Consider the following 18604-nt stretch of genomic DNA (forward strand, 5'->3'; position numbering starts at 1 on the left):
TAGCAGAGGCCCCATAGGCTCTTTTAAGGACTTTGGTTTTTAGGTTAAGTGAGATGAGGACACTGAAGGGTCTTGAGCCGAGAATTGACATCTAACATGTTTTAAAAGGATCGCTCTGACTGCTGTGTTGAGAATAGACATATTCTCAGGAGGCAGGGCTGGAAACATAGAGGCCATTAGGAAGCTGTTGTGGTGGTGCACGCAAGAAAGGTGGTAGCTGGGACCAGGAAAGCAGCTGTGAGATGCCAATGAGAGAGGAGTCCCAGAATAAGGAGAGGGTCAAAGGATGGCTCCAGTTTGGGACCTAAGCAAGTGGAAGAAAGTACTCATCACCTGAGATGGGGAAGGCTGCCAAATAGGTCAGATTTGGGGGGCAAGATTAGAAATTCAATTTTGGACATGTTCGGTTGGAGGTGTCTATTAGACATTCAAAGGGAGATGTCAAGGAGAAAGATATGTGAGTCTGGTATTTTATTTTTTATTTTTACTTTGCTATTTTTGGCCAAACCTTGCGGCATGCAGGATCTGAGTTCCCCGACTGAACCTGTGCCCCCTGCAATGGAAGTGCGGAGTCCTAACCACTGGACCACCAGGGAATTCCCTGAGTCTGGTATTTTAGAGAAAGGCCTGGGCTGGTGATTTAAAATTTGGGTATTATTGGTAGAAAGATGGTGTTGGATGCCATGAGCCTGGGTGAGATCGTCAAAGAAGTGAATATAGAGAGAAAAAGACAAGAGAACCACTTAACTAATAGTCACTCTAGTGTTAAGAATTATTGGAGAGGGGCTGCCCTGGTGGCGCAGTGGTTAAGCATCCTCCTGCCAATGCAGGGGACAGGGGTTCAAGCCCTGGTCTGCGAAGACCCCAAAAGCATCCAATAAATAAATCTTAAAAAAAGAAAAGAATTATTGGAGAGAAGCGGATGAACCAGTGTAGTAGAAGGGAAACCGGGAGAGTATGGTCTCCCCAGTGCAAGTGAAGACAGTGTATCCAGGGGGAAGCAGTGATCAACCTGGTCAAATGCTACTGAGAGGCTAAGAGGAGGGCTGAGAATAGCCATCAGGTCACTGATGACTTTGATAAGCATAGTTTCAGTGGAGTGTGAGGGTGAAAGAATAGCTAGAGGGGTTTAAGAAGAGAAAGGGAGGTAAGATGTTGCAGGCAACTAGTAGAGATGGCTATTTTGAGGAATTTGCTGCAAAGGTGAGCACATAAATGGGGAAATAGCTGGTGGGAAAGTGGAGTTGAGAATCTATGTTCTAAAGATGTGGGTTGACTTTTCCCTCAATACCTACATCTTGTTGGTTGTCATTCCAGTCTGTTCTACCCCCATAGAATCTCAAATTTACTTCTCCCCAGCCCATTACCCCTGCCCTACGTCAGGCCCTCATCATCTCTTGTCTGCATCACTATAGTAATAGTCCAGTGTGTCCACCACGCTGCCACCAGTGGAGTCAGCCTGGAAACCACTGGCCACAGTTCTCCCTTGCTGATTCCTTTCCTAAAGGAGGAAAGTTAGCTATCTGGATGGGGGATGGATGCTGTTTCCTGTGTCCAAATCAGGGTCCCATCAGGAAAGAGAGAACACACTCCAATTAGAGTAATGTGAGGAGAATTTAATAAAGGGACTTTTTCCAAAGGCATGGGCAGGGTGTAGGGAACCACAAAAGTTAGTGCAGTTGCCTGAGATAAGTAACTGCGGGCCCTGTTACCCAGAGATTTGAAGAGGGTTGGAAATAGAAGATATAGGTTCTGGAAATCCCTGTGAAGCTGCAGAATGAGTTTCCCCCAAGAACCTGGAAATAAGGTGGCCACTGTGAGATAGAAACCACCCTCCCTCCGCCCCTGAACAGATATGAGAGTAAATCCAAGGTGTAAATATGCATAAATATGTGACTGAAGTATTTGGGAACCAACTAAAGACCACCAGGGTGGTGGCTGTGGGCCCCTCAGTGGGGTGGGGCTACACTAGGCCCCTAGCTGGGTGAGCAGAGATCCCATCAATTGTATTAAGTGAGCTAATAAAGGTAAAATGTTTACAGGAGTCTAGCACTCAGCAAGCACTAAGGAAATAGCTGCTACTCTTAAATCCAGCTTGGAGAGAGGCTCTGCGAACAGAAGATCAAAGAAAAGGGGTGCCCCAAAGCAGCTGGGGAAACATATTCAGGCTCTGGTCCTGAAGATACTAGGCTGAACTGAGTCCTTAGAATCAAGACCGCCCCTATGGCGGGAGACAAGATCTCAAGGCTTCTTGGCTGAGAGACTTATACCATCCTTTCTTCCCCTCCTGGGGTTTCCAGGTTCCCTGCGCTAAACTTCTGGTAACCGGGCTTCCTAAGAAGCAGCCCAAACTGCCTTGATCTATTGATACAAATATTTGGGTCTGACAGTTGAATTTCTCTGTGTAAGTTAATACCTGGGCTTCTGGGGTTTGGACATAAGCCTGTATCCTGGCCAAATGCCAGCTCTGCCTAGGGAATTGGATCTACTCACTGCATCAGTGAAATTGGTTTTTGGAGCCAGAGGCATGCAAATTACACCCCTCAAAACAGCCTAAGGTGCCCACCTTTATAGTGCTACCTTGTGCCAGTTCATCTGCAACAAGTGGGAGGAATGAGAATGAGGGGGAAGGAAGTTCTAGTTAGAGCGGTAGACAAGGCTCCAGGGCTTAGCCAGGAAGGGGAGTAGGGCCCAAAGCCTTTGCTTCACCTTAGGTACCTCCTCCTCCAGAAAGCCTTCCTTGATCCTTGCTCAACCCAGGCTGGAATAGGTGCCCTCCCATTCACATTTCATGGCACTGGTCTCACCGGGCAGGGAACATCTCTTTACTTGTCCTGACACATCTGAGCTTCTGGTAGGTAAGGACAATGCCTTATTCATCTTTGTAAACCAAGGGGCCTGGTACAGAATACTCAGTTAATGTTTCCTTGAGTGGAAGGTTGAATGAATGAGAGACAGAATGAATGAATGAAGAACAAGAGGGTGGACTTGTCATTTGACAAGAGGGTGTCAAACTCTCCGACTGCCTTGTTGTACTGTAATCTCCAGTGCCCAGCACAGTGCCTGGCAGAATCAATGCCCAGGGTCAAGTCCCCTTTACCTCTTCCCGGAACCCTACCCCGACCACTCCTCTCTCCTGGGTGCTGCCGGCAAAGACAGGACATCCAGTCTCCGCCGGCCGCCGCACGAAGCGAAACGGAACCCGATCCTGCCGGGTCTTGTTACCGTCGTTACAGATGTAGAGTCTTGTCTTCCCCCGCCCCGAAGGAAGTCGCCCAAGACAGGGGTGCTCCTGGCCTTGTCTGGCTAGGGTACTAGGACCCGCAGCAGCCCGTATCTAAACTATCCAAACCTTCTCAGGCTTCTTCCAGGAGGGCGCCGCTGGCTCTGGGGCCCCCTCCAGAGAGCAATCCCCGGGCGGCGCCACGGCCCCGTTTCCCTCCCAAGGAGCTGGGATGGGGGGCAGGGGAACGAGAGGGGGGCGTCTGCGGGTCTCCACGCACTTCCTCCACCCTCTCTTCGGGGTCCCGGCTCCGGCGCCCTCCTTGTAAGCACCGCACTTCACAAACTTTAGGAGTTTGCCTCACTTGCGTCGCGGAAAAGGCAGGAGGGTGACGGAGCCCAGGAGGCGAGGAGGCGAGGCGGCGGCCGCAGAGCTCCGTCCCTCGGCGCTTAAGCCCCTCGGGGTGAGAGGTGTCTCCCAGCCAGGGCGGACGGGCTGGCCCTATTCCCCGACCGTCTCCTTTCTCTCTCGCATCCAGATCTCAGCGCAAGTGAGTGAGGGTGACTGCCAGAAGGAAAAGCGAGGAGTAGGCGGGAGCCCCGGCTCCTGCGCCCCAGGCCAGTGGGAGGGCGGAGCCGGGCAGTCCGCGGCCAGCCAGGACGCACGGAAGTGCTGTGGAGTTCGCCCAATTCCCCAGCCTGCTTGTCCTTCTCCCTCCCTCTCCCCACCCCTCACCTCCCCCCCGCCTCACCTCCCCCCCGTCGGCTATTCCTTCCTTCCTCGGGACGCCACCTCCCGGAATCGCCTTTTTTGTTGTTGTTTTGGAGCTGGCTTCTCACTGGCGGCGCAGAGGGGCTGCGAACGCTGGAGAGGAAGGCGGGCTGGGGGCGCAGCCCGCCGCCCACCGGCGGGACCCCGCGGGGCAGAGCGGAGGACGGACAGTCGGCCGGGCCATCTGCTCTCCAGAGCTCACTCTTCAAACTCCTGTTGAGTGTGTGCGTGCACGCGAAGGGTGGGGGTCCACGTCCCGCGTGCGGGGACCGGTTACCGCGGGGTTACCTTTGGCCGGAGGTCCTTGGACTCAGATCTGGGTCAGCTTCAGGCTCAGAAACTGCTGAGAAATTAGGCAAACAAAAGAGGCCACTCAGCTAGTGGCCAGAAGTCGCCCGAGCGCCTCGTCGCGTCCCCTCCTTTCCCCGGGGCGGGGGCCGGTCACTTGGGGGCGGGGAGAGGGCGCCCCAGCCGGCTGGGGGCTGGGGGCCGGGCCGGGCCGGGCCGCCGGGGTCGAAGCGTTGGCGGCCTGTTGTGTAAGCCTCAGTCCTTGTTTTCCCGGCCTGGCTCGTTGTGAAGCCGGACACATCCACCCTTGGATTCGATTCAGGAGGCTGCTGCTTTTCTCCTTGCCCCTCTTGGATTTTCTGGATTTTTGAAAACCCAGTGGCCCAGGAAGAGGAGGAGGAAGGAGGAAGGAGCAGATCTACAGAGGAATGTGAGAGCCTCCCAAGGCCTGTGGAGCCAGAAGGAGCTGGGAGCCAGAGCTGCTGGGGTTTCTGGGACGGTGGTTTCTGAGTGATTCTCTTCTATTTTAGAACATTGTTCCAGTGGAGAGTGTCAAATTCTTGCCCTCTCAGAGCTGACTTCTCCGAGTCACTTGACTTTTCTTCTGGGAGTGGGAGGAAGAGAGACTCTCCCTTTTAGGGGCTGAGGAAGGAAGGGAGGAAGACCATGGACATGAGCTCTCCCTGCTCACAGGCATGTGCAGGGAGACCTGTTTCTGGGCCGTGGACATTGCTTTGAAGAGAGGGAGGCTGGACACCGTCTGTGGGTGCTGAGACCCCGCCGTAGGGGCTGAGAGACTGAGGGCTGTGGCGGACCTTGAGTTGCTAGTGCATTCTTGGACACCCTAGCAAGTGTCCCCAGTTCTGGGCAGGACTCTGTCCTCATCTTTCTCTACCACTGGCCCAGACATGGCACTAAAAGGCCGAGCCCTCTATGACTTCCGCAGCGAGAACAAGGAGGAAATCAGCATCCAGCAGGATGAGGACCTGGTTGTTTTCAGCGAGACCTCGCTGGATGGATGGCTGCAGGGCCAGAACAGCCGCGGTGAGACAGGGCTCTTCCCTGCCTCTTACGTGGAGATCATCCGTTCTGGCACCAGCTCCAACCATGCCGACTACTCCAGCAGTCCTGCAGGCTCTCTGGGCACTCAGGTGAGCTTATACGACGGCTCCAGCGTGGCAGACCCTTCCTGGAGTGGGGGGGGCAGTGGCTTCCTCTCAAACCAGGGTAGTTTCGAGGAGGACGATGATGATGACTGGGATGACTGGGATGATGGATGCACAGTGGTGGAGGAGCCACGGGCTGGTGGGCTGGGCACCAACGGGCACCCCCCACTCAACCTCTCCTACCCTGGTGCCTACCCCAGCCAACACACGGCCTTCCGGCCCAAGCCACCCCTGGAGCGGCAGGACAGCCTGGCATCTGCCAAGCGAGGCAGCGTGGTGGGACGCAACCTCAACCGTTTCTCGTGCTTTGTGCGCTCTGGCGTGGAGGCCTTCATCCTGGGTGACGTGCCCATGATGGCCAAGATCGCTGAGACATACTCCATTGAAATGGGCCCTCGCGGCCCCCAGTGGAAGGCCAACCCCCACCCATTTGCCTGCTCCGTGGAGGACCCCACCAAACAGACCAAATTCAAGGGCATCAAAAGCTACATCTCCTACAAGCTCACACCCACACACGCTGGCTCCCCTGTCTACAGGCGCTACAAACACTTCGACTGGCTGTACAACCGCCTGCTGCACAAGTTCACTGTCATCTCGGTGCCCCACCTGCCAGAGAAGCAGGCCACAGGCCGCTTCGAGGAGGACTTCATTGAGAAGCGGAAGCGGCGGCTCATCCTCTGGATGGACCACATGACTAGCCACCCCGTGCTGTCCCAGTACGAGGGCTTCCAACATTTCCTTAGCTGCCTGGATGCCAAGCAGTGGAAGATGGGCAAACGCCGGGCCGAGAAGGACGAGATGGTGGGCGCCAGCTTCCTGCTCACCTTCCAGATCCCCACGGAGCACCAGGACCTGCAGGATGTGGAGGACCGTGTGGACACCTTCAAAGCCTTCAGCAAGAAGATGGACGACAGCGTCCTGCAGCTCAGCACCGTAGCATCGGAGCTGGTGCGCAAGCATGTGGGGGGCTTCCGCAAGGAATTCCAGAAGCTGGGCAATGCCTTCCAGGCCATCAGTCATGCCTTCCAGATGGACCCCCCCTTCAGCTCCGAAGCCCTCAACAGCGCCATTTCTCACACGGGCCGTACCTATGAAGCCGTGGGTGAGATGTTTGCCGAGCAGCCCAAGAACGACCTCTTCCAGATGCTCGACACGCTGTCTCTCTACCAGGGCCTGCTCTCCAACTTCCCCGACATCATCCACCTGCAGAAAGGTAAGAGCCAGTGTGGACTGGAGATCCTTACAGCATCTGCACTCTGCTGGGCACTGGGGGTATGAAGATGGCCTAGACCGAGCAGAACGGTGCAGCTAGAATTTCTGTCTGTGTCTCATTCATACGTTCAACAAGTGTGTAGAGCACCTACCAGGTGGCAGGTGCTATTCTAGGTGCAGGGATATTATTATGGGCAGGTCTGATCCCTGTCCTCATGGAGTTCACTGCTTACCTTCTTGTTGTCTGTTCGTTCGTTCATTCATTCATTCGTTTTCTCTGTTTCTGTCTCATTTACTCATTTACCCATCATGCTTTGAGCCCTTCAAGATATCAGGCTGGGGTCTGGGAACACGGAGCTGACTGGGGCCCAGGACTTGCCCTTGAGGAGCCCGCAAGGGGTCATGGACACAGACCCAGATAACAGGAGCACAGAGTGTAGCCTGTCTTCCCACTTGTCACAAGCTTGCCTCCCTGCCTTTGCAGCTGCAGAGGCTGTTCTCACCGCTGCATATCCTATCTGTGAGCTCCCTCCCTATCTGTGTTCTGGAGGGTGGCTGCCCCTATTTTGCAGATGAAGAAGCTGCGTCCACAGAATGGTGCTTGCACAAGGAGTCCATGGCCCAGCTGGGGCTGCCCCTTCCTCCTGCACCTCCCCAAGGACACATCCATCTCGGCCACCTCCCAAGCCCAGCCATGTGTTCAGTTCTCACGGCCCCCTCCCTACGGGAGGGACAGGATGGGTCCTTGTTACTGTGGGGCTGTCAAGGAACTTCCAGGGAAGTGACTCATAGCCGGGTCACCTAGGGGCAGCCGGGCTGGGTTGGGGGAGGAAGCGGGGGTCCAGGGCACTACCCCCATGGTCCATCCAATTCCCCCTTCCCCAGCCTGGCTTCTCTTCTTGCCTGAGCAGTGAGTCAGGAGCTGACCCGGCAGGTGGCTGAGTCTTGGGGACTACAGGCAGGGCAGGAGAGAGGTGTGGTCCTCCCCAGGGCTGCTTGGTAACTAAGGAAGAACGTCTGCAGGGCGTGGGGCTGGCTCCCAGGCCCCTAGGCCCTGAGGTCAGGCCTGGCTTGGTGGGGAGTTTTCCTCTGGGTGAGGCCAGGAGGCAGGCCTCTGGACTGCCTGGGGGACAGCAAACACCACCACACTACCTGGTCCCCAGGAGAGTCTGGAGTAAACCCGCCTTGTTCTCCTTTACCAGGAGGTTAACTTCTAGAACTTCTCCAGCTCCCAGCCTCCTTTCTTCCCTCACTTTCTCTTCCTCCTTCTCCTCTGCCGTTTTTTTCTCTTCTCCACATTCCTCTCTTCCTCCTTCCCTTCTTTCAGCTTCAGGAGACATGAGGCCTGAGTTCTGGTCTTGGCTCTGCCCCCAGTTTGCTGTGTGTCCCTGGGAAGTGCTTTCCCCTCTCTGGGAGTTAGTTTCCCGATCTGTAAGACAAGGGAGGGCGGACACAGTGAGCTCTTAGGCCTTCAAAGGGGTGGGTAGGGGAGAGACTCCTGGGGAGGGTCTGGTCGAGGACAGAGTGATGCCTTAGATCTGGCTCTGAGCTCTGGGCAGGGATTGGGCAGGGCTGGTGGCTGGGGCCCACTGGGGCAGGCGTCACCCTGTGCGGAAGTGGAGCCACGCTCACTGCTGTGCTACGGCCTGGGAAAGCTGGTTCAACCAGCTCCTTGGATGGCATGTTCCTGTGTGGGCAGCAGGATGGGGGGAAGCAGGGACATAGTGATTAAACAGCTGCCCCCATGCAGTGTCTGGGGACCCTCACCCAGGGCAGAGCAGGGGGCAGGAAGGCAACCCCATACTCATACTCCCAGGCTCCCACTGAAGCAGGAGGGAGTAAAGCCAGACTGGCCTTTCTGACCCTGGGGCAGGGAGACAGAGCTGAGAGAGGCCACTTCTGAGTTTCCACTGGAGGTGTTTCTAAGGTGAGGGGCCTGGGGTGATGTGTTCAACCTCAGGCAGAGGCTGCCCCACCTTCCCAGACCTGGAGGACCCCTCCCCAATAAGCCAAGTTCTTTTGGGCTTACTCTTCCCCCTTCTGGGCTCTGCACTGCCACTCCTAGGCCCGTGGTGGGGCAAGTTAGGGAGGGGGGCTTGGAATCTGGCTGAGACAGAATTGGGGGAACCACAGCCTGATGGGGGGAGGGGGGATCCCATGTTGGCCCTGTGGATGGAGCCCTTTCACAGAGGAAGGAGAAAGAAAATTGGGCCCTGGGTCCCCAGGATTCTGTCCAGCCTGTTCATACATCTGAAAGATGGCAAGCATGTGGGACAGGCCTTGGAGGGAAGGAGATGGGAGGCCTAGGAGAGGTCAGGAGACCAGGATTTGGACAAATGTTGCCTCTGAGGTGACCCTGAAAGAGCTTCCTCGCCTCAGAAAACTTAGGAAAATGGGCCATGGAACCTGGTTGGCACTGAGGTGCAGCCTGTCTGCCCACTGGCCCAGCCCCTGGAGCTCACTTTAGGGGTCTCCTAAGAGAAGGGCAACCATGTAATTTACCATCCAAACCAGGGCAATCTTGGGGGTGAAAGAGAGCCTTAGTAATAGTTACCCTGGGACAACAAGGGGCAACAGTGACTGTCCAGGGCCCCTGCCTGAGAGCCAGCCAGGGCAGGGCTCGGTCCTAAGACTCATCACAAGCTGCGGAGACTGGTGTGGTTCCCTCTGTTTTCAGATGAGGGGCAGTGAGGAGGAATGATAATCAGAGCAGGAACTGGAGCCCAGGTGTCTCTGACTCCACAGCCAGGCTGTTTCTACTGTGCCAGACAGATAGCGGAGGGAACTCCCTAAGGGATGGGTGCCGGGGGTAGACAAGCCAGAAGGGGAGGGAGCAGGGAGGGGGTTGGGTGTTCTAGCACCAACTGAGCTGGCATCCTCCGCAGGCTGGAGGCAGGCCCTGGACCACAGAGCATGCGTGGAGGGGCCATGGAGCTCTCAGGTTGGCCAAGGCAAAGTGGCCCTTTTGCAGGACCAAGTTCTTGCCTGGGGGAATAAGTGGGTCCAGCCTCTATGCTGTGGGCCATCATCTAGCCCTCCCTCTACCTCCCCTCCTAGGCGCTGATGAACAAAGAATTGTATCACCAGGAGCCACCACCAGCTGGGTCTTGGCTGGGACTGAAAAGCAGTTCGCACATAGTTGCGAGGGGAGCTCTTACTCTGTCAGGTGCCATCCTAAGTACTTTAAACATATTAGTTCAGTTAAACTCAGGTATACCTATAGGGTGGGTACTATTATCATCCCATTTTACTGATGTGGAAACTCTAAAGCGCTGTTCCGCTGTGAGCAATTGTCAGCAGCATCACATCTAGTCCAACGTGTGTCCCATTTGACAGTGGGGAGGCCTGTAGCCCTTGTTGGAGGTGACACAGTGGGACTAGGACTCAGACCTCCTGCCCTCAACCTAGGGTGGGTGGTAACTACCTCCAAGAGGTAGGGACAAGATAGATTAAGGTGGCAGTTTAGGGGATATGCCTGGGACCCTGGGGCTCTGAAGCTCCAACCCTCCTTTCCCTGTTCCTGGGACCCAGCCTACAGGACAACTGCCAGGTTAGGAGGTGCCCCTGGGCCCTCAGTTCTCAGGTTGAGTCCTAGGTGGAATGTGTCAGGTGACGGGAGACAGGCCTGAGTCCTGAGTCCCAGTCTGTCTCTGGGGTGCATTAGTGTTAGCTGGTCCCAGTCCCACATCGGAGTCACAGGGTGGAGGGGTGACAGGGAGCAGGGTGGGGCCTCCCCCTTCCCCCACAGCCTTTGCCCCCCATCTCTGGCTCCCTGCCTGTCTGCGGATACCTAGCAATTGCAATAGATTCATTCCTATTATCTGGGCCTCAGTTTCCTTCCTCTAAGCCCATGGGCAAGAAAAGCTTTCTTAAATGCAAGTCCACCCCCAACGCACCCAGACTTTCTCAGGAAGGTGGAATCCAGGCTAGTAGGTGCCCTTTGCTGAAGCCTGACTCTAGTTTCTTTGTCCTGCTCTTTCCTACTTTGCTTCCTATGGTTCTTTTTACCCCTTGGGACCTTCTCAAATTCCTAAGTCCATTGTCTGGATGCCCCACACGTATGCCTGGGGGACCTGGCCTAGGCTCCTTGCAGTAGAAGTGGTGTCTACCCCCAGCTGTGCAGGGATGCCTCTGGGCCAGGCATCCCCCACTTTTGGAGCAGGAAAGAGGCCGCGAGCCCCTCGGCAAGTGCCCTCCTGCCGGGTCCTGAGTTTCCTCTGCACAGTGTGGGGGTGGAGAGTGAGGGGTGGATGTGGGTGTTGGACAGCTAGTCTCTAGGGCCACTCCAGCTCCGAAGCCTCTCAAGGGGTCCTCCTCTTGGGCCTTGGGGTGATCCCTCTCCTGCTGCCCAGACCTGGGCAGTCGGTATGGAACAGGAGGCGAGAAGTGGTTCAAGGAAGGTGGCAAAAGGACTGAGTGGGCTGGAGCTGGGGACTGCAGAGTTCTTTTAGGTGCTGTGTGAGCAGCCCTGGAAACGCTCCAAATTTGAGTCTGTCCGCCCGAAATGCCGCTCTTTGCCAGTTAGCCACACACTTGCCATCTAATATAGGTGCTGCTCCTTCTAAAGGCATTCAGAGTTATTTCCAGCCTGTGGTAGACGCTCCGTAAATGCATCCTGGATGCATTTGAACAGCTTGGAGTAAAAAGAATACGTTTCAAAGGTCCACGAGAGACCTCCTTAAGGGAGAGGTGGGAAACATGAAAAACGAGCGTGTTACTTGTGTGCAGTGGATGCTTTTGAAGCGCTCGGGGAGTGTGCTGTCCTCCGTGCCAACCCCTCCCACCTCCTTAATCTTCTTCACACAGTGGATTCCCTACAGCCCTGCGAGGAGTACCTGCCAGGCGCAGGGAGACTGCCTCACCGCCTCAGCAACTGCCCCCGCCGGCTTCAGCATGGAATCAGTCAAGTGCTGTTAATTCAGAGCTGACATTCTTTCACCAAGTGCTTGTTGATTCATTCCCATTCTTCCAAATTGGGTCCCTTCCCCAGGTTCATCCCCTGACCCCCCCCATCTGCCACCTGGTTATTATAATGGCTTCCTCTAGTCCCCTGGGGGCTGGGGTGAGGAGGGAGCAGGGCCTATATGTGGGGAGACACACACAAAGGAAAACTCCAGGTGGCTTTTGAGGCTCTGTTTTAGAATCGGCTGGGTGATGGGGGTGGGGAGAGCCCTGGTGAGCTGAGATAGGGAGGCGGTCTGCCTGGGGGATGCTCCGTGTAGAAGCGGCACCCCGTCAGAGCCTTGCATTATGCGTAGGGATCCAGGGGGCAGAGATAGGAAGGTAGGAAAGAAAGCTGAATTTGATGAACGTGGGGTCAGCGTGGAACGGGCGCAGGGGTCAACTCCCAGAGGGCCTCACAGGCCAGGAGAATGGGGGACCTAGCTCTGCAGGCAGAAGGAAGCCAGGGGAGGCTTGGAGCTGTGGGTATGGAGAACCTCTCAGAGGCTGAGACTGAGGTGGGGAGGCCCATGAGGGGCCTATGGTAGCAGTCCAGTGAGGTTGAATCAGCTTAGCAGACACATACCAGGATCGGCTGTGGGCTAGGCTTTGTTCTGGATGCTAGAGACATTGAGCTCACAGCCCAGAAGGAAGCGGTCAGAGAAACCACAGGGTGGTAAGAGCTGTAGCAGAGGGAAGCCCAGGGCACCCGAGAGCACTGGGAGGCACCTGATGTACTGGGGCTGCAGGGAAGGCTTCCCGGAGGAGGTGATGTTGGAGGTGAATGGGGAGCCAGCGTGAGGGGTGACGAGGCCTGTGGTGGGTGGGGACGGCCTGGTCCTAGAAATCAATCAGCTGGCAGGGCAGGTCAGGTGTGGGCTGCTGGCGTCGCCACAGGTTTGGAGGGAAGATGGTGCATCTGGTTTAGGATGTGCTGAAGGTGAGGGTTTGGTGGACATCCTGGTGGAGACACCCAGGCGGCTGGACCATGGGTCTGGACTCCGTGGAGTCCAAGAGCGAGGCCTGAGTTCAGCCGATGAGGGTATTGTCTGCCTGGACCCGGGTCTCACCGTGGGGTTAGGGAGCGAACTGGGGAGCCCGGAGCCCTAACTTGTCCTTGTCCTCTGCTCTGCCCGTGCCAGGTGCCTTCGCCAAGGTGAAGGAGAGCCAGCGCATGAGTGACGAGGGCCGCATGGCACAGGACGAGGCAGATGGCATTCGCAGGCGCTGCCGCGTGGTGGGCTTCGCCCTGCAGGCTGAGATGAACCACTTCCACCAGCGCCGCGAGCTCGACTTCAAGCACATGATGCAGAACTACCTGCGCCAGCAGATCCTCTTCTACCAGCGGGTAGGCCAGCAGCTGGAGAAGACACTGCACATGTATGACAGCCTCTGACCACGTGTCCCTGGTCCTCTCCCCGCCCCTGGGGCCTGGTGGCTGCGATGCATGCTGCCCTCCAGACCTTCCCACACCAGCAGTGCCTGGCTGGTCAGGGGTGGGCTTTGGAGGAGTCATGGATATCCCTGGGGAAGTCCCCCACCCCTTAGAGATAGGGGCACAGCAGGGGTGAGGATGGGGCCAGAAGCCCTCCAGGCCAAGGCCTGGGCTGCTGGTCAGTCACTTGAGGTCAGGCCAGGGTCTTAGCCTCCCCTAGAGCCTATAGCGCTCGCTCACCTGGCCACCATCCCCTCGTTCATTCAGCAGACGCGCAGGCCTGCTGCGGCCCCGGGTCAGACACTGGGCATCCAGGGCTGCGACACGCCTGCTCTTGGGGAGTCCCCAGTTGAGGTGGGGGTCAGACCCAGAAACAGGCAGAGGCAGTACAGAAAGATTGATGGTAAATAGCTCGCAGAAGGGACCACTCATTCTGCCAGTTAGGGATGACTCCATGGCGTAGTGTCTTGAAGAATGACAAGGACCTGCTGGACAGTAAGTGGGGACAGTAGGTGGGGAGGGCATTCAGAGGAGAAGAACAGCATGGGCAAGGCTGTGGAGGCATGGAAAGACCCCGTCTTCTCTCCTCTACCTTTCCCAAGCAAGTTTTTTGTTTGTTTGTTTGTTTTTGCGGTACACGTGCCCCTCACTGCCGTGGCCTCTCCTGCCACGGAGCACAGGCCCCGGACGCGCAGGCCCAGCGGCCACGGCTCATGGGCCTAGCCACTCCGCGGCACACGGGATCCTCCCGGGCAGGGGCACGAACCCGCGCCCCCCGCATCGGCAGGCGGACTCCCAACCACTGCGCCACCAGGGAAGCCCCTCCCAAGCAAGTCTGGTGCACCCCTCAGTGGTGTCCCCTTGTGTGACAGAGGGGAGGGATCTGCCTTGCTCCCATGCCCCTGTCCCGGCCCCCCCCCCCGCCCACAGGAGGGGCTGCAGGCCAACTCCCTCCTGACTCCCCTTCACCAGCTGCGCTCCCTCACCCCTTGGTTAGGGGACCATGCAGCATCTTTGCCCTGGGCTCAAGGTGCTAAGGCAAGCCTCGGATCCCAGGACCCTGGTGGCACCTTTCTGGAGGGGACACCCAGAAGTTACCGGGTATTTGAGTTCACCAGCAATAGCTCCCACACTCCAAGCAGGCTTGGGCCTCAGGCTCCCAGGGGCCAACTTACCCACCACCCCAGGGATCCTCGGCCCACCTGCCCACAGCCAGCCTCACTGTGATGCCGGTTCAGGTCCTGGTGGGATTGTGCTGTCTCCCACCCATGTTTACATCCTCGAGGGGGCTCCCCCCACACCCCCAGGCCAGCGCGTGGTCCAGCAGTGGGTTGGGGGAACTGACAGGTGCCACTGCTGGCCCCCCCCAGGAGGTCATGGCTGTTCCTGGCTGCTGCTGCTTCAATCTTCTTTCTTTCTTGTTTTCTTGATAAACCTTTTACAGTTAAGATAACAAAAATATGACTCCTTATTTGGATCCCAGCGGGGGATGAGGGGGTGGGGAAGGATACAGCCCTAATTGTCCCTGGGAGCGACTGGACCAGATTCTGAGGTCGTGATGGGCACAACATTTACCCCAGAACCTCAGAAGCTGGGGGGAGGACGGTGCTGGAGGCAGGAGCTAGCTGGGTACCTCTGGGTGGCCCTGGACCCCAGCTGGATGCATACCCTTCCCAGACCTCACTGTCCTCATCTCTCAAATGGGTGGAGTCTTGCCAGGGGTTTGGCTCTGCTGCTCTGTGATCTAGGACTGAAGGTCACGTGAGGAAGGGACAGTCTAATCGATAGGGGGTTCCTCTCCCCGGGAGGGCATGTCCCAGCCTTGCCCCCAGGAAAGCCCCAGTCCAGGGGAGGGGGTGGGTCTCAGAACCTGTGTCCTTCCCCAAGCCGTCCAGTCCAGGCTGCCCAGGCCTGCTGTGGCTGCCCAGTTGGAAACTGAGGTGGACCCCCCAGCCGTGCCCTTGGGGGTGTCCCAGGCAGGATGAACAGGAATCTGTTTGCACACGGGAAAGAGGAGGGCTGGGGGGCCGCGGTTCTCTTGGGGCAATGGGGACTTGGTGGAGGGAGGGCTGCTGGGGTCTGGACATCAGGGGAGGCTTTGGCCGGGCTGGGGGCAGAGGAGCTCATGGCAGTGAGGTAGAGTAAGGGGTGGCAGGTGCAGTGGGGAAGGGGCAGCAGAGGCTCCCTGTTCAGGGCAGAGAGTCCTCAGAGGAACTTCTGGAATGGGCCCCTGGCCCTGGGTCAAAATTAGGTCAGATTTGGGACTTTCTGTGGAATTTTCCTTTCTCTCCTCCCTGCCCTCCTTCGTTCATTTTCCAACACATCCGAGGACCTTCCCACCCTTAACCTCTTCCCCACTCCAACCTCACTGCGGCCTTCTGCAGTGAGCGCTCTGACCATGGGCAGAGCGGTGGGGGTCTCCTTCCCAGGCCCAGTCAGCGCTGGGGCGGTGGGAATGCTCTTCTCAACACACAGTGCCTGGAAAGTCCCCTGTTCACTCTTCTTGCCCTGGGAATAGTATTGCCCTCTTGTGTCTCTTTCTTGAGCGGGGGGCCACCTCCCATGCCTTCCATCCTCCGGGTGAGAGGTTGGTCTGACGCTTTTCTCAGGAGGGGCTTGTGCCTAGGAAAAGCATCAGAACGTGAAGTCTGGGGATGGGCCAGTCCTCTTCCAGGCATCCTGAGGGCTCTAGGCAGGGACAGACATACATGTGATGGGAAGTGAGGACGTCACAGCCCTTCTCTCTGGTTTCTTTCTATCTCTGTGTGGGTTTGAGTGTTGGGGGAATTTGAGATTTGTCTGGGCTGGCCGGAGCCTCTTTCGGCAGGGGACTGGGGACCAGTGTGTGTGTGGGGGTATCCTGGTGGTGGCTGGGCCTGCGGGCTGGCCTCAGTCTCATGCCAGGCAGATGTTCCAGACTGAGCTGAGCCCAGCTGCCTCCAGTTTCCTCCCTGAGGCGGGTGGAAAACAAGGCTTCTCTTTCTGCCCTGGGCAACTACCAGGACCTGGAGCTGGGGGGTGGGGGACCTCTGATCCCCAGTCTTGGCCCAGCCCAGGAAAGGAGTCTGCTTTGTGGCCACATATGGGGGTTGGGGATGGAGGCAGCCCTCAGATTCTGCATCCTATTGCTTCCTGGACACAGGAGTGCCATGAACCACCATGCCACAGCTGTGCCACGGCTGTAGCAGAGCCAGGCCTGGTCACAGACGCAGTTGCCCAACCCAAAGCAGACAGAGCCACACAACCTGCGTGCGGCACACAGGTCACACCAGGCTCCACACTCACACACGTATGCACGGTCATGTGCTTGCACAACTGCACTCCCAGCCACAGTGCCACAGACTGTCACACCTTCACAGCCACGTCCACGCTCGTCCACGCCCACATACATGTTGTCAGTCTCAGCCACGTCGTCACTCACAGCCATACCATAGTACTGTGCATGGTCATACACTCACATAGCGACACACACACTCAGACACACGCGGCCGTGAAGTCACACATGCACATGGCCAATGTGTCACAGATGTAGATGCTCTTGGACTCCACCTGCACCGCCTCCTGGGGGAGCCAGCCACGATCATCCCTCATCTGACACCACCAAGTTCAGTTCCTCGTTGCAGAGACGGGAAACTTGAGGTTTAGTGAGCGGTGGCCTTTGGCTGCATCACCCAGTGGGGCGTGGGTCTGCTCTAGGGTCAGAGCCCAATTCCCATCAGGCTCTGGCCTGGCCTTGCCCACCCCTGGGTCAGTCCCCAGGGCCAGACTGCCTCTGAAGGCCCCTGGCTGAACCTACTCAACAAAGCTCCAAGCATCTCCCATCCTCGGAGCCAGAGCTGAGGCTGCAGCATCAGAGAGCAGGAGCCAGAATGTGGTGGGCAGGGCCCAGGCCTGGGCGGGAGGAACATTCCTGCACCATCTCCTCCCCAAGCCTTCGAGGACTGGGCCCGCCCTGCCTGCCTGCCCGCTGACTCAGTCCTCCAGGAGCCAAGCCAGCTTGGCTCCCTCACCCACCCCCAGCCCACCCCAATCTGCTTCCCCACCACTGCGGCTCTGGTACCTCCTTACGCTGTTTGGGGCAAGAGGAGATGATGAACCCTGGCAAAAAGACCATGAGGAAACATAAAAATTCACCTCCCCAGACATAGCTCAGAAGGGTCGATTGTGAAACCCCACTCCCGGGTTCAACAAAGCTTTTTTCCTTTGGTTTGGTTTTGTTAGTCAAATCCCGATGCAGTCCAGTCTGTTTCACAGCTGTGGCCTCCTTGGTCCGCATGGCAGCCCTGGTAGGCATTATTATTCCATTTCACAGACAGAGAGACTGAGGCTTGGCCACAGGGAGGATGGGAACTGCTTAGGATCACACAGTGGGGCCGAGGTGGGGCTGGGCTTGAGCCCAGCGCTCTGGCTTCATTCCCTAAAGTCACCTTGATTAACTCACGTAGGTCTGGAGGAAGAAGGGGTAGCAGATCTTCGCTCCAGAGTTGTGAAAGAATGGGAGGCTGGCAAACCAACTGCTGAAATGTGCAGGGGCTTTGAGGGTCCGGTGAGCCCCGCCAGCCCCCCAGGGATGAAGAGGCTGAGGGCAGCATTGCACAGTGACGTCTGCAGTGACTCAGGGTCTCCGATTACAAATGAACGTGTGCGAGGAACATCACTTCACTTTCCTGTAACTGACCTGACTTTCTCTTTTGCTTTCTCATTAACCCACCTGACAGAAAAGTAATCTGGCGTCAATTTGGGGACCCCTCCCTTCCCCAGGGAGGCATGTAAGTTTTGGGGATGGTACATTTGAAGACCCTACGCAGGCCCCTGGCACTTTGAATTTTAGAAGCTGAATTCCCTCATCCTATCACTCATGAAAATTTGCCGGCATTCCACATTAAAGGTCGTTCACATATACCTACTTGAGCTGGGTTCTGTTAATTACTTGACAATGTCTTGTAGATATTTAATTAAATTTTCTTCATTTTGATTTTTGTCTTTTCTTTCTTTTGCCTTTTGGTGTTCTGCTATTTTTTTTACCCCTTGGCTGCAAACATTGTTGTGGGTTCTCGCAGGGCTCCTGGACCCTGGCACTGGGCCTGTGGTGCCCACCATGGTCCTAGGTTAGCATTGGACCCTTTGGTCATTTTCCCCTACCTCCTGCCTTCCCACCACCTGCTCCTTTGATCCCCACCCTTAAGCCTCTGTGGGTCTGGCCTTTTCTCAGTTTGGGGCACTCCAGATTCCCTCAATTGCCCCTGTGGGCCTCAGGGAACCTCAAGGGGCTGGCACAATCATTCCACAGCCTCCACCGCACGCTCAAGCACAAGGCGCTCTGGGAGGCTGCTTACCCTGTGTAACCCTGTGTCTCCTGAGGTCAGGTTCTACCTGGGAAGGGGTCCAAGTCTCCAATCCCCCTGGATCTCCAGCCTCGGGGGCTTCTACCTCCCCCAGTGCAAGTGGCACTGTGGTGGACACTGGATGGCCAGTATTGCACAACCACCCTGTATGCAAGAGATTATCAACATCATTTTGCAGGCCAGGAAATGGGGCCCAGCGAGGGACGTGTAGAGTAACCGAGCC

General features: G+C 56.8%; 1 protein-coding gene across 2 annotated transcripts; it reads left to right on the forward strand.

Moving 5' to 3' along the window:
• The first annotated feature begins 2903 nt into the window (after positions 1–2903).
• On the forward strand, positions 2904–18011 carry SNX33 (sorting nexin 33). 2 transcript variants are annotated; one of them, XM_033852023.2, is made up of 3 exons: positions 2904–6661; positions 12744–12949; positions 17482–18011. In XM_033852023.2, the coding sequence occupies exons 1-3, from the start codon at positions 5191–5193 to the stop codon at positions 17500–17502; spliced, it is 1698 nt and encodes a 565-aa protein (XP_033707914.1). In that variant the 5' UTR covers positions 2904–5190; the 3' UTR covers positions 17503–18011. The 2 variants fall into 2 exon arrangements, with proteins under 2 accessions (XP_033707914.1, XP_033707913.1); XM_033852022.2 differs by having other exon boundaries at positions 2906–6661; positions 12744–18011.
• Positions 18012–18604: the final 593 nt, after the last annotated feature.

Source organism: Tursiops truncatus, chromosome 2 (assembly GCF_011762595.2).
Source record: "Tursiops truncatus isolate mTurTru1 chromosome 2, mTurTru1.mat.Y, whole genome shotgun sequence".
NCBI classification, from domain to species: Eukaryota; Metazoa; Chordata; class Mammalia; order Artiodactyla; family Delphinidae; genus Tursiops; species Tursiops truncatus.

What these genes read in the sequence shown, in the direction of transcription:
- SNX33 (XM_033852022.2), top strand. Translation starts at nt 5,191, where the DNA reads ATGGCACTAAAAGGCCGAGCCCTCTATGACTTCCGCAGCGAGAACAAG. An exon ending in CATCATCCACCTGCAGAAAG is followed by an intron (nt 6,662 to 12,743) that starts GTAAGAGCCAGT and finishes TGCCCGTGCCAG; the next exon opens with GTGCCTTCGCCAAGGTGAAG.